This window comes from Rhododendron vialii, chromosome 1a (genome assembly GCF_030253575.1).
Source record: "Rhododendron vialii isolate Sample 1 chromosome 1a, ASM3025357v1".
Taxonomy (NCBI): domain Eukaryota; kingdom Viridiplantae; phylum Streptophyta; class Magnoliopsida; order Ericales; family Ericaceae; genus Rhododendron; species Rhododendron vialii.
The window spans coordinates 45838542-45851658 of NC_080557.1; the positions used below are offsets into that span (position 1 = coordinate 45838542).

Sequence of the window (13117 nt, forward strand, 5' to 3'; positions counted from 1 at the left end):
GGCTTCATCCGAACAGTTTTTTATTAAACTTTATTGAACGGTTCAATAAAAAACTGCTGAAATCAAGCCCTTCCTGGTTAGTTTTTTTGCCAGTTTCTCGCGAGCTCTCTTAAAATCACATTTTGAACACATTGAGCGGCTCGGATCATCAAAATTTTATTGAAAACTATGAGATTAAGATTTGAAAGATTTTTTTAAGAGTTCTCGTAACCGCCTGATATATACTAGTGTAATTCCGCGTGCTTCGCACACTGTTGTGTGCTCATTGGTGTAACTATTAACTGTTCATGTATGTAAGGTAGTTTGGATTAGGATATTGTTATGGAAATAAAGAAGTCGTAAGAGTAAGTAATTGAATGAAAAATCATTTTAAAAAAGAAAAAAGAAGAAGATAGTATTTTTAAGCAATACAAAAGGAGTTCTTATACGGAAAAAATAACATATAGAACACTATTTTGGAGTACCAAAATATTTTTAATTTTGTAGACTCAAATAATTAATTAAGACTATTGTTATTTCATAGATTATGCAAGTAATTTAATTCAACATATGCACTAAAACTGAAGAGAGTCACAAATAGTTCAACCTTGTTAAAAAAATGGATTATAAGGAACGGTATTTCTGATTCCATCAGGACAAATTAAACATTGCATAAACATAGATCAAAGAAATAAGTCTTTGGATTAAAATATAAATTCATTCTCAAACAATAGCAACAATAATCAAGATAATGTCATGGATTAGATTCTAAAACTATGCAAATAATGAGGCTTTTTCGTCTTTGTGTTTTGAAAAATAACTATAAAACATTACCGCAAGAGAGCCTTTCTCCAAAAATATTGAAGAAAATTAGAGCTCGGTTTGCTAAGAGCACACAACAAACTATCAAGCATTGATGTTGAAAAAAAATAGAACCATAAAAGTAAAACAATTAGAAAATCCTAGAAAGAAGAGACCACTCAAAATACTTATGATTTGAAGTTCTAACAAAATCATAGTCTAGGGTTATGAAATCTAAGAGAATCTGACCACATAGTTGCTTCTTTCTTTGTGCGTAAGAATCTACGATTGAGAAATTGATGCGTCTATCTTCATCTGAATTACAGAGGGATCGATGAGAGACAGATCGAGGGAGATCTAGGAGGAACGAGAAAAAGAGAAAGAGATAGATTTCTTTCTAATGGTTAGATTGAGAAGATGTATAAAGCTTTTTCTTCTTAACAAAGCAAAGAGGGACCTAAATACCTAAAATACCTATGAAATGCCTTTTTTTCTTGACTAAGCAAAAGGGAACCTATAATACCTCCGAAAAGCATTTTCTTCTTGATTAAGTAAATGAGGATCTTAAAAACCTAAAATACTCTTGAAAAAGCATTTTCTTCTTGACTGAGCAAAATAGGACCTAAAATATCCCAAAAGTCTCTTCTTTTTGACTAAGCAAAGGAGGACCCAAAATATCTAAAATACCCTCGAAAAGCCTTTTCTTCTTGACTAAGCAAAGTAGGACCTAAAATAACCTCAACTCAAGACGTCCAAAAAATATTTGAATGACGAAATCTACAAGGGTAATTTTGTCTTTTAACTTGGTAGCTTGGCTTGCGTTAAATTAGGGAAAAGAAAGTTTTTTTTTTTTTGTACTTTAAAAAAACAATATCCCTTAAATTAGGGAAAAGAAAGATTTTTAGATTATTTTTTTGTACCTATAAAAAACAATATCCCTTAAATTAGGGAAAAGAAAGATTTTTTTTTGTACCTCATTTTCTTCTTGACTAAGCAAAAGACCTAACACTGAAATGCCTAAAATACCCTCATATCTTAACTCCACCGTTGACAAACTATAAGGACAAATTGATAATTTCACATTGTGGCTTGGCTAGCCATCCTACATTCTTTTAGATCTTTCAAACAAGACGAAATGACGACCATATCCTTCAACTCAAACTACAAGCGTAATCCTACGAAGGGTAATTTCGTATTTTCACGGCGTGCCTTGGCTTACCATCCTATCTTCTTTTATTACAAGTGTATTGATATATATATTAAAAAACCGCAAAAGTGAGGCTCCCACACCAATGTGAGAAGATGACCAGTTCTCCATTACTACTACATCCGTTCCTATTTTAAGATATGGTATTTCATTTCTGAATGTCACTAAATAAGTACTTTCTTCATCCCACTTTGTTTGTCCATCCCAATTTGTTTGTCTCTTTTATGACTTTGAAAATTTTCAAATTCTTTGTCCAGTTTGAAATTGACTCGTGTAAGTTCCATTAATACCCCTTCACGTTTAAAAGTATTGCGCATTAAAATTTTGCACTCTCATTTAATGCTAAAAATGAAGGGTATTTTTGGACAATCCAAGCTTTTAAGAATAATCATCGTGGGTCTAGTAAGGGTTGAATTACCACATTCCGCTAAGATTTTTATTTTGTAAGTACTTAGGCCTCATTCCAGAATACTTTTTAAAAAAATAAGTACTTATTCCACATTTTCAAACTCAAAAATAATGTAAATAAATTTTTATTTTTATTTTTTTGCACCATAGAAAAGATCTCGATAAGATCTATCAAACAAGATTCATATTGCTAAAAAAATTATTTGCGTAAACACATTATTTTTGAGTTTGAAATTGAATTCTTAAAAAATAAGTATTTATTTTTAGTTCCGGAACGGAGCCTTATTTTTCGCTTTACTAGATGGGTCATTTTCTCACAATACATCACCTTTTAATTCAAAAAATAATTACTTATTTTAGTTAGTTGAACGGGGTCAAGTTCCGATAAGTTTTTTTTTTCTTTTAATTTTTTTAGTGTTTTCTTAAGCCCCGTTCCAGAACACCTTCTTAAAAAATAAGTATTTATTTCACATTTTCAAACTCAAAAATAATGTAAATAAAAAATAAATTTTTAATTTTTTTTGCACCGTATAAAGAGATCTCAATAAAATCTATCAAATAAAATTCATATTTATAAAAAAAACTATTTACATAAGCAAGTAATTTTTAAACTTAAAATTATCTTTTTAAAAAATAAGTACTTATTTCGATACGGAGCCTTACTTTCTTCTTATTCAAAAAATTTTCGCTTTTACTTATTTGTTCTACAAACGAATGACCGTGGGGGCACGATAGCAAGCCCCACCCCAGCTGTCACGGCATCAGATTTTCGTGACCTTTAAGATTCATTCGTGTCCCTTCGATTCACTCCGTGCCGGCCCCCACGTCACCATTCCTGCATCACACCGTAACATCTCTCTCTCTCTCTCTACACGACAGCACTCCAAAAAGACCTCCCTCCGTCTTTTCCTTTCCTTTTCCCCCCTTGTTCTCATACCAAGCTGTCTGTGCCCTACAGCTCTCTCACACTCACCACCATTTCAAATCGCTTCCCATGTTCTCGTAAGTTCCTCTCTTCGATTACCTCTCTCTCTCTCTCTCTCTCTCTCTCTACATCTGCATGCTCTCTACAACTCTTACCTTTCCATTTCCTTTTGCTTTTTTCCTCTTTGTTTCCTTCTATAATCTGTTCGAACGAACATGTTTGAAACAGTTTATGGAATTCCCGGGCTTCTGCTTCAACACTTCTAAACGGTGGAAGATTCGCCATCAGTCGCTGTCATTGTGGCCATTTTTATCTTTTTAGGGTATCTGAAGTTCTGGACCACATTTGGGGGAAAAACACTAGTCACTCACACTTTGCTATTTGTCAGCACACCGTCTGTTTGATTACTCTTTTACAAAGTTCATATGGAACACAATTAAGTATTGTTGCATGTGATGGCGAGTAAGCAAGAGTGCAGAAGTAGTACTATAAATGATTTTGTTCCTCCTCTATGAGTTAGGGTTTTGGGTTTTGAATAATTTCCTAGTATATTGCGTGTTCTTTAGAATCTGAACAACATTGGGAAAACACCACTCACTCACGCTTTGCTATTTGTTAGCACGGACTGAGATCCAGTCCAGTTTCCTTCCCTCCAATCTGGTCCAGTTTTCGGCCATTTGTGGGCCCATTACAATGATCTAAACCGTTCACTTTTTGGAGCTCGTTGATAACATTGACCACATCACAAATCACGTCGATCAGATACTATTTTATATGATTTCGAAATGCATTAAGTTTTTAAAAAAACAAGTGTGCAACACTGGATTGTTACCCATGTAACACAATTATATGAAGCTTAATGCATTTCGAAACCATATAAAATGGTATCCGATTGATGTGAAGGTATATGGTTGCTCACAATAGGGAAGGAAAAAAAAACATTGTTGCATGTGCTGGAAACTGAGCAAGAGTGCTTAATTGTGAGCATATTTGCTTCTTGGGTCGGACAAGTAGTACTTTAAGTGATTTTACCCCTTTGCTTCTGTTAGAATATTCTATGAGCTAGGGTTTTGGTTTTTGAAGCCTTGAAGGTATATTGTTGTGATGCTATTCTTTCGCATCGGAACCACATATGTGGAAACGTTAGTCACTCACACTTTGCCACTTATTAGTAGTTTAGGACACCTTATGTTTGGTTGCTCAGAAGTTTAAGAACACAAGTTAGTATTGTTGCATGTGCTGGCTAGTTAGCAAGTGTGGTTGATCGTGAGCATATTTGTTTCTTGGTTAGGAAAAGTAGTTCTTTTGAAGTTTCTGCCCCTCTGCTTCTATGAGTTGCTTGCACCTTGTAATTTCTTTGTTGTTTACCTAGGGGTCAATGTAGAAAACATTTTCTTACTCACCTTGAGAAAATATATCATTACCTTCTCTACTTGGACAAATTTTGTTTTTTTGCCAAACTGGCAGTATCCATCTCTGATTGGTTCTTTCGAAGCAGTGGAGCTCACTTGAAGTAGTGTACACAGTAAAACCACTGAAAGATTTAGAGCGACGCACAATTTTCTGTTTGTGGTAGTGTATTGTTATGTGAAATTTCAATATGAGGGGTAGTAGTTGCGTTAGTTTTGTACTTGTACTTATCAAAAAAGAAGTTTTGTACTTGGAAAACAAATGATGCAACTAGTTCTGCAGATAATACGTTAGATTACCACATAGTGGACCATCTTCATGTTTATGTTTGTGAAAGATTAGGATGAATGCTTGTAATTCAAGGCCACTGGACTGCAATGGATAAACTCAAAGATGTAATTATAACTCTTTTCTATTCTTTTTCAGGGTGTGACCTATGCATGTTGAGGTTTTTGCACCAAATCCCTAGTTGCAAGCATTAGCATTAGTTACCCTTTGTATTATTCGGGTTCCAACACGTACATTCCTTCCCCCTAAGCCCTTCCCTCCCTCCTACTATCATCCCCATTCATTTACGCAGCATTATAGGCATGTATTACCTTGATAAGTTTACTGTTGCTAATTGTAATGGGTTCAACTACTGTTGGATACTGGTTGGTGTTTTTTATTGCGTCACTTGATACACTTGAAGGTTTTTGTGAAGTAAAATATTTCCTTTTTCAGTACCAATGCACTATGCGTAGTTTTGTATAGTACTTTAATATACATGGTGGATTGCAAGCAGAGTGGTAGCAGGTAGCCCATTGGGAGGCACCATGTACTCCCATATATTTGAGTAGGGTTAAAACCTCCTGAACTACAACAAACGCTACTGACTTTTGCGGAGAAAAAAAAGTACATTGGTGGATCCATTATTTCCTGATAGTTTAGGCTTTTGAGACAATTGGAGATCTAACATGGTATCAGAGTTCACATTTTAGGAGGTCTAGATCCTATTCTTTCTTTTCCCATTTGTTCCACTTTTAGTTGTGCATGTTTGATACTTCTCCAAAAGTGAGAAGAAAAGAAAAATCCATGTTTGCATCGCCACATGCATGACGTGATTGCTTGATATACATTATTGGACTCATTTTACTAAGAACTTAAGCTTAACAACTAGTGATTTAACATTTGTCACCTTACGGTATGGTAGGTGCGTTGGATGATTCTCAACCCATTTTGAAAGGATTTACTTGGAGATAAGCGATGCCGACAAATCCAAAAGTTACAGCAGCCTTTCGTGCTATGAGGAGTCTGGGCATCGCTGAAGACAAAGTGAAACCAGTCTTGAAAAATCTTTTAAAATTGTATGAGAAAAACTGGGCTCTAATTGAAGAAGAGAATTATAGAGCCCTTGCAGATGCTATATTCGACCAAGAGGAAGCACTGGTGCATCTCTCTCTCTCTCTCTCTCTCTCTCTCTCTCTCTCTATATATATATATATATATATATATATATATCTCATACATTCTTTATTTTACTGATTGAGTGATGGTTATTGTTCTTGTTAGTCAGGCTGTCAGTCTTCTGTCTTTCTGATTTTACTGCCATTCATTTGTTTCCCTTTTTTTTTTCTTGTACTTTTTCCCTTCTTCTTTCAGTCGACAGAGCAAAACAAGAGACATGAAAATGCTGATGTATGTAGCCCATCCCTCGTATTTTTGCTTATTCAGCTACCTGTTATCTCACTTCACATACATTCACTCATTGATTTTGCATATTGACTCATCTATTTTTCTTGATTGTATAACTTTTTCAACTTGAGATTAGCAAGTGGGAATGGCAGAGCGAAAGAAGAGAAATGATAACACTGATGTATGTGGCCTATTTCCCTTCTTCTTTTTCCACACGATTCAGGACCCTGTTGTCTCCCTTTACATACTTTCACTCATTTTTTTTGCTTATTGACTCTTTTATTCCCTTGTTTATTTATCTTTTCCCTTGAGATTAGCAAGTGGAAATGGATGATGAAGAGCAGGTGAATGAGGAGCCTGAACGTCCCTTGAAAAGGTTGCGCTTGAGGTACCATGAAGCTGAGGACATGACAGATTCATCTCAGCCATATAAAGAGCACACAGGTGCTGGAACCCATCCCTCTTCGCCCCAGCCACTTACTAGAAACAAAGGAAAGCAACCTGTCTCGCCTAAGCCTTCATCAGATTTAGCTTCTCCTCCCATACATCTCAGGGGAAAAGGGAAGGAACCTCTATATTTGCAAACTGCTTCAGGGGAGAAGAAAACGATTTCTGGGAGGTCGCCTCAGGGCGTCGTTCCTTTGCCCAAACAGGTGCAGAATTCTCTGGCTTTGATCAAGCCTAAAGATGAGCCCTTTACAGAAGACATGCCACAGTTTGAGGTTCCTCTTGCGGTGGTTCATCCAGGTACATCTTAGTTCCTGTAGTTGAACTTTTATTTGTATTCCAAGGTGGCTATCTTGTCACGACAACATGTGTATGACTGCTGACTGTCATACTTGTTACAAATCTCTGCTGGAGGACTCCTTAAAAATTTGGAGTGTTGTTTTATTTCTTGTAATGAGGTTACATGATGGATTTTAAATCTGCCACCTTTGAAGCTGATTGGGTCTGTGGACCTCTCTTTGGATTTGTCAATTGAAATTGTGGGCCATCATTGGTTTATGTGATCTATCAAGCTTATCTGTGGAATCCTTCCAAAATATTTACGTCTATGGTTTACCTAAAATAGTGTTGGATGTAGTCTAACTTGGAGTCATCAAGTCATGCATTAGAACACATGTTAATATTTTCATGGTTCAGCACAACAGAACTTTGTCCTAGCAGATGTTGATACTTGATATGTACATCTCATACATTCACATGTAGATTCATATATAGACTTTATTGCCTGGTGGGATAGTATAGATGTATTTATTGATTTTGTTGCTGGACCATAGTTGTCACGGGCGAAAAGCGCACCGAGCCGCAAAGTCCTCTTGGGCCTGAGGCGCAAGGCGAGGCTCACGCCTCTTTGAAGTGAGGCGCACCTATGCAGAAAAAATAAATAGAAAAAATAGCACACACACTAATAGTAAATAGCCTAAAGCTGCCTAATACAATCTGTGAATTCCAAGAACTTATTTTTATTTTTAAAACCCCTGACATTAGGTAAAAATCAGCCACAAAGAAGCCAAATTGGTAACTGAGCTCTCGTGATTTTGCTTTTTTCTTCTCATACATGTATACGTACGAGAAGAGAGAGAGAGAGGGAGGGAGGGAGAGGGGGGGGGGGGGGAGAAGAATACCTCGGGAGTCAGGAGAGAGACGAGAGAGTTGAAGAGATCGACAACAGCAGCAGACCGGTCGGCAGTGAGAGATCGAGGGAGAGAGGCGAGAGATCGAGTGAGAGAGGCAATCGGCTGAGACCCTTTTGTGTTTTTATGGTTCAAATCTAACGGCGAGGGTAAGATCTTTAAAATCCTAGGGCTGAGATCAAATTTTAAAAGAAGCGCGTTTTTCTTGCGCCTCTCGCCTTGTCGCCTTTCCTCACCTTTTGCACCTACCCTGCGCTTTATTAAAGTCGCTGCGCCTGGCCGCCTGGGCTACCTCAAGGCACAAGAGGTGCGCTGGGCCTCGCCTGGCGCCTAGGCACGCTTTTGACAACTATGTGTTGGACAGGGCCAGATTTATCATTGTCTTTCGGGTATTTGATAAGCCAATTATAGTGGTCTGTAAATTTCCAATTTTCTTTTGTGATTGACATACTAAAGGACTCCTAAATTTAGATTTCAGCAACACTATTTCCTGTAATTACGACTTCCTGATAGTTCAGCTCTGTTCCTTCAAATTTTGTAGCACCATTGAGCATTGAAAACCCTTCAAGTAGAAATGGTTTGATCAGAAAACCCGGTGGTCCTGAACCCCTTGTGTCCCGATCAAGAAATCGAGAAGATAGAAGCGATGGTCTTCCATCTCCATCAACTCAAAGGAGAAACAATCATGAGCTTGCAAATGTTGAGGAGGAGTTTTCTTCTCACTTAGACATTGCTTCGTCACCAGCTGGAGAGGTGAAGATTTCATTGACTTGTAATCCTGCTCATGGAAGACCAGGTTTCCATATCCCTAGCATTGAAGCAGTTGTCAAAATGGTGGAGGATAGATGTCTTAGGTCGTACAAAGTTGTGGACCCAAGTTTTTGTGTTATGAAAATAATGAAAGATATGTGTGACTGTTTCTTGGAACTAGGAACTGACTCGGTCAATGAATCACATGAAAGGATAGATGTTACAGCTGATGTTGACTTACTGAAGCAATTTAATCCACAAGATTCTTTGGTCTGTGGAGGTAAATCATTTGATGCTATTGCACCAACCAATGCACAGGGTGTTGCCGAAGCAGAACCTCTAAGTCCTAGACTTTTACTTTCTTCCAATGGGACATATGATTGTGCGCAAACTGAAAATACAGTTGAGAGCAACTATGAAGTCAATAACAAAGAGGAACATAATGGACTTGACCACGCAAATGCTCAGAGTCTGGTAGTTGTCCGTCAGTGTGAACCTATACTTGATGAATTAAGGCTTCTTCACAATGTTAATGACATTGCCAGAGGAGAAGAACGAGTAACAGTATCATTGGTAAACAAAGCTGAGAATGAGCCATTGCCAGCCTTTCTTTATATACCACGAAATGTGGTTTTTCAGACTGCTTGCGTCAATTACTCTTTGGCTCGGATTGGGGAGAGTTGTTGCCCAACGTGTTTTGGTGATTGTTTACTGTGGTCAACTCCTTGTGCTTGTGCTCATGATACTGCTGGTAGTTTTGCCTACACATTGGAAGGCCTTGTTAAGGAAGACCTTTTAGAAGAGTGTATATCGATGCATCGCGACGCTGAGAAGAATAGCATGTTCTATTGCAAGGAATGCCCACTAGAAAGAATTAAAAATGATGACATTCCTGAAGCATGCAAGGGTCACTTGTCTCGGAAGTTCATCAAAGAATGTTGGTGGAAGTGCGGCTGCAACAAACAGTGTGGCAACCGGGTTGTGCAACGTGGCCTGAATTGCAGTGTGCAGGTGAGAAGTCTTTCCAAGAGGTCTCTTTTCTATTGTTCGTTGAGATTTATTATGTATTGTGGACTCCATTAAATGTTCTGTTGCAAACTTTCGGAGAGTGTCCGCTTTAAAAATTTAGGCTCAGAAATGTTAACAGGACCATAAACTTACTAAAGATCTTCAAGTTAGGTTACATACTGTTTCTGTGATTTGCTTCACCCAATTTCACTTGTCCTTTCTCCGTGTTTCAGGTTTTTATGACCCCAGAAGGAAAAGGATGGGGTCTTCGCACCCTGCAGGACCTCCCAAAAGGTGCGTTTGTGTGTGAATATGTTGGGGAAATTTTGACCAATGCCGAGCTCTCTGACAGAATTTCGAAAAGCCCCAACAGTGAGGGGCTTGCATATCTTGTGCTACTTGATGCTAATTGGGGTTCAGGAGGAGTTTTAAAAGATGAAGAGGCTCTTTGTTTGGATGCAACAAACTATGGTAATGTTGCAAGGTTTATTAATCACAGGTAAGGTAAACAAAAAATGTTTATACGTTCGTAAGATTTTAATGTGTTTTACATTGTACATGTTTTGACATAACTTGTTAGCACTTAGAAATGTACTTTAGCATAAATGGGATCAAGGGGAAAAAGGTTATCTGTCTTCCATCCGTTGAGAAGCTGGAAGGTTATCATTTTAAGCATTATGTGAACCACTGAACTTTTTCTTCCCAAAAATTGGAAAACTTAAAAGGATCAAAGTGTACCATATGGGGATGAGTGTGACATATATATCCTGTACCCTTAGCCGTACCCTTGGCATGTTTGGTGGGCACGGGTTCTCTGGGAAAAGTTGAAGGGTTTGTGTAAACCTGATTATGTCTTTAACATCCATGTTCATTGTTCCATGGTTTTTCTTTACCAAAGTGTGTAGGAGATAATTGACTTGACCAGAGAAGAAAGGGATTGTGTATCTTTGTACATTAGAAAATGGAATAGAATATAACAAGTGAAAAAATAGAAAACCAAGTAAAGGTACGGAGAGGAACAAATACACGTCTAGTTCTTTGTTGCCTGGCTTTCTATTTGTGATAGAAGTTCATTTCGTGACTGGTGCTGAAGCATGCCATTTCATCACTTGCAAGTCGTAACTGCTTATCGTTCTTGGTTTTAGTTGAACCATCTCTCTCTCTCTCTCTCTCTCTCTCTCTCTCTCTCTCTCTCTCTCTCGATTTCATGTAGATTACTTCCTATCATTTCTGTACTTTACATCTCTGCCATTTCTTTTAATCCTCTTCATTTTGCTCTATTTCTGAAGATAGATACTGATTTGGCCTGAATAATAAATGATTCTTATTCTGCTAGATGTTTTGATCCAAACTTGGTTGAGATACCTGTGGAGGTGGAGACCCCTGACCATCGCTATTATCGCGTATGATATCCCTGATACTGATGATTATTTTTCTACCTTTCTTCTCATCGTTTGCGGTCCCAACCTAATGTTTATTTTTATGTCTTCCCCTTTCTTGAAGCTTGCCTTCTTCACAACCAGAAAGGTTGAAGCTTTTGAGGAGCTCACATGGGTAAGTTGGTTTTTGTATAAATATTTTGAAGGTGTTCCATTGGCATTCTTAGATTATGTGTTGAGTGGCTCTGTTTCTATGCATATTGTTAGTGCTGCGATAATGCATATCTTTTTTGTGCATGTACAAAGAGAAACTCTTTTGATGTCTAGAAATGATGGTCGATATTTCCTGCTTTGATACTTCATATATTGCACTTGGTAAATCTACAACTGTCTGGCAATGATTTTATGCATCCTGGTAGAAGGACATTATGTTAGTCTTCCGTCCTAACATTATGCAACCTATTATTCATTTCTAACCTTTTCATTTTTGCATGTATATTCAGCCTAATTATTTGTAATCAGCATTCAAAGAATGAATATTGGGTTTTTGAATTTCGATCCTTTGTTAAGCTGGTAAATTGGATTTGTTTGCAGGATTATGGTATCGATTTTGATGATTCTGATCATCCAGTCAAGGCATTCAGGTGCCAATGCGGCAGCGAGTTCTGCCGAAACATCAAACGCTCGAGTAGTACGTTCTTTTCTATTGTGGTGCATTTTGTTTCCTTAGGTCACCAATGACAAATTGCTGTGGATGATACGATGCCTATATGGTTGGATAGATCTGCATTGTTATTCATCCACTGTTTGTATTGTTGACATTTGCAGTTGACACCAATTAATAATCAACTTGCATACTAGAACTCTATTTCAGTTACATATATCAGTACATATGTACACACACACACACACACACACACATACATATATATTTGCTCCTTTACATGTTCCCAACCTTGAATTCTTCTATATCCTCTCGCTCTGCCGCACTCGTTCCCGCCCCTGCAACTTAGGGTCGAACCGTTTAGTGACTGATAATAGTGACTGATAATAGGCTACGTTGCATATTTAGAATCTTGGATGTTTGAAACCTGTTTCACAGCGTTCAATATATAAGAAGTTTGTGTGTAGGATTTTGTGCGTTCTAACATATGAAAACAGTCCATTCCATTTTATGGTTGTAGCATGATGATAATAGCAAATTATTATAACTACCTTACCCCTGTGTTGGAGTATTTTCAGTCTTGTTTCAAATTTATTTTTGGGATTGTTGCCTCACCTTGATGGCCTTCTCCCTTTATCTTTGCCCCACCATCGTAGCTCTTTGAAATAATAGTTCAACTCTTCTCATTGTCATACTTGTCTTTATGGCTCTCCTTTGCACCAAGGCTGTGTTGTTTGGTTAATTTGAACTTTTCCAATTATTAGTGGCTAGAAATAATTTAATCAATAATACTTTTGTGGTGCACAGGATCTAGATCTTCCGCGAATGAAGGTTAAAGATTTGGGTTTGTGAAGGTATTCACTATTTAATGTTTTGAGCTTTTTCCATTGGTGAAAGGAAGAAACAGCTGATGATGCCGGTTTTGATACACTGACTACTCCGCAGGCTATAGCACTTATGTATCGACATGTTTTGGGGTTACTACCAATGCTTTGAGGGTTGATAATAGTTTGGAATGCTTTTGTTCGGTGTTATGTAGATACATGCGATATGTTTGGCCCAATCTCTGAGGGTTAAGTTTAGTTTGTTCTATATGCAGCTTTAAACAAGATAGGAAACATCGTATAACAATGATCGTCCCCCTAGTGTTTTGTATATGGGGAGATTTTTGTAAGCTATTGTGGAGGATGGCTATTGTGTACTTATTTATGTATAGCAGAAGTAACTTGCTGGAAATTTCCTTGCCACAGCTCCCTACTCTTTAGGCTTTTTTTT

At 37.5% G+C, this 13117-nt stretch overlaps 1 protein-coding gene across 7 annotated transcripts; it reads left to right on the forward strand.

Annotated features, from left to right (window-relative positions):
* Positions 1-3217: 3217 nt before the first annotated feature.
* LOC131320963 (probable inactive histone-lysine N-methyltransferase SUVR2) lies at positions 3218-13078 on the forward strand. 7 transcript variants are annotated; one of them, XM_058351937.1, is made up of 13 exons: positions 3298-3397; positions 3549-3642; positions 5923-6158; positions 6372-6407; positions 6541-6585; positions 6722-7151; positions 8583-9802; positions 10033-10298; positions 11136-11202; positions 11303-11353; positions 11773-11869; positions 12650-12696; positions 12788-13078. In XM_058351937.1, exons 3-12 carry the CDS (start codon positions 5976-5978, stop codon positions 12676-12678), a joined length of 2424 nt encoding a protein of 807 aa, XP_058207920.1. In that variant the 5' UTR covers positions 3298-3397; positions 3549-3642; positions 5923-5975; the 3' UTR covers positions 12679-12696; positions 12788-13078. The 7 variants fall into 7 exon arrangements, with proteins under 7 accessions (XP_058207929.1, XP_058207945.1, XP_058207911.1 ...); XM_058351928.1 differs by lacking the exon at positions 3549-3642 and having other exon boundaries at positions 3250-3397; XM_058351910.1 differs by having other exon boundaries at positions 3303-3397; positions 12650-13078.
* The last annotated feature ends 39 nt before the right edge of the window (positions 13079-13117 follow it).

Bases quoted from the DNA above. Each gene is read 5' to 3' on its own strand.
- LOC131320963 (XM_058351946.1), top strand. From the start codon at position 5,976: ATGCCGACAAATCCAAAAGTTACAGCAGCCTTTCGTGCTATGAGGAGT. The intron at 6,159-6,371 runs GTGCATCTCTCT...TTCTTCTTTCAG, and splicing joins TCGACCAAGAGGAAGCACTG to TCGACAGAGCAAAACAAGAG. The intron at 11,870-12,649 runs GTACGTTCTTTT...TGTGGTGCACAG, and splicing joins AAACATCAAACGCTCGAGTA to GATCTAGATCTTCCGCGAAT.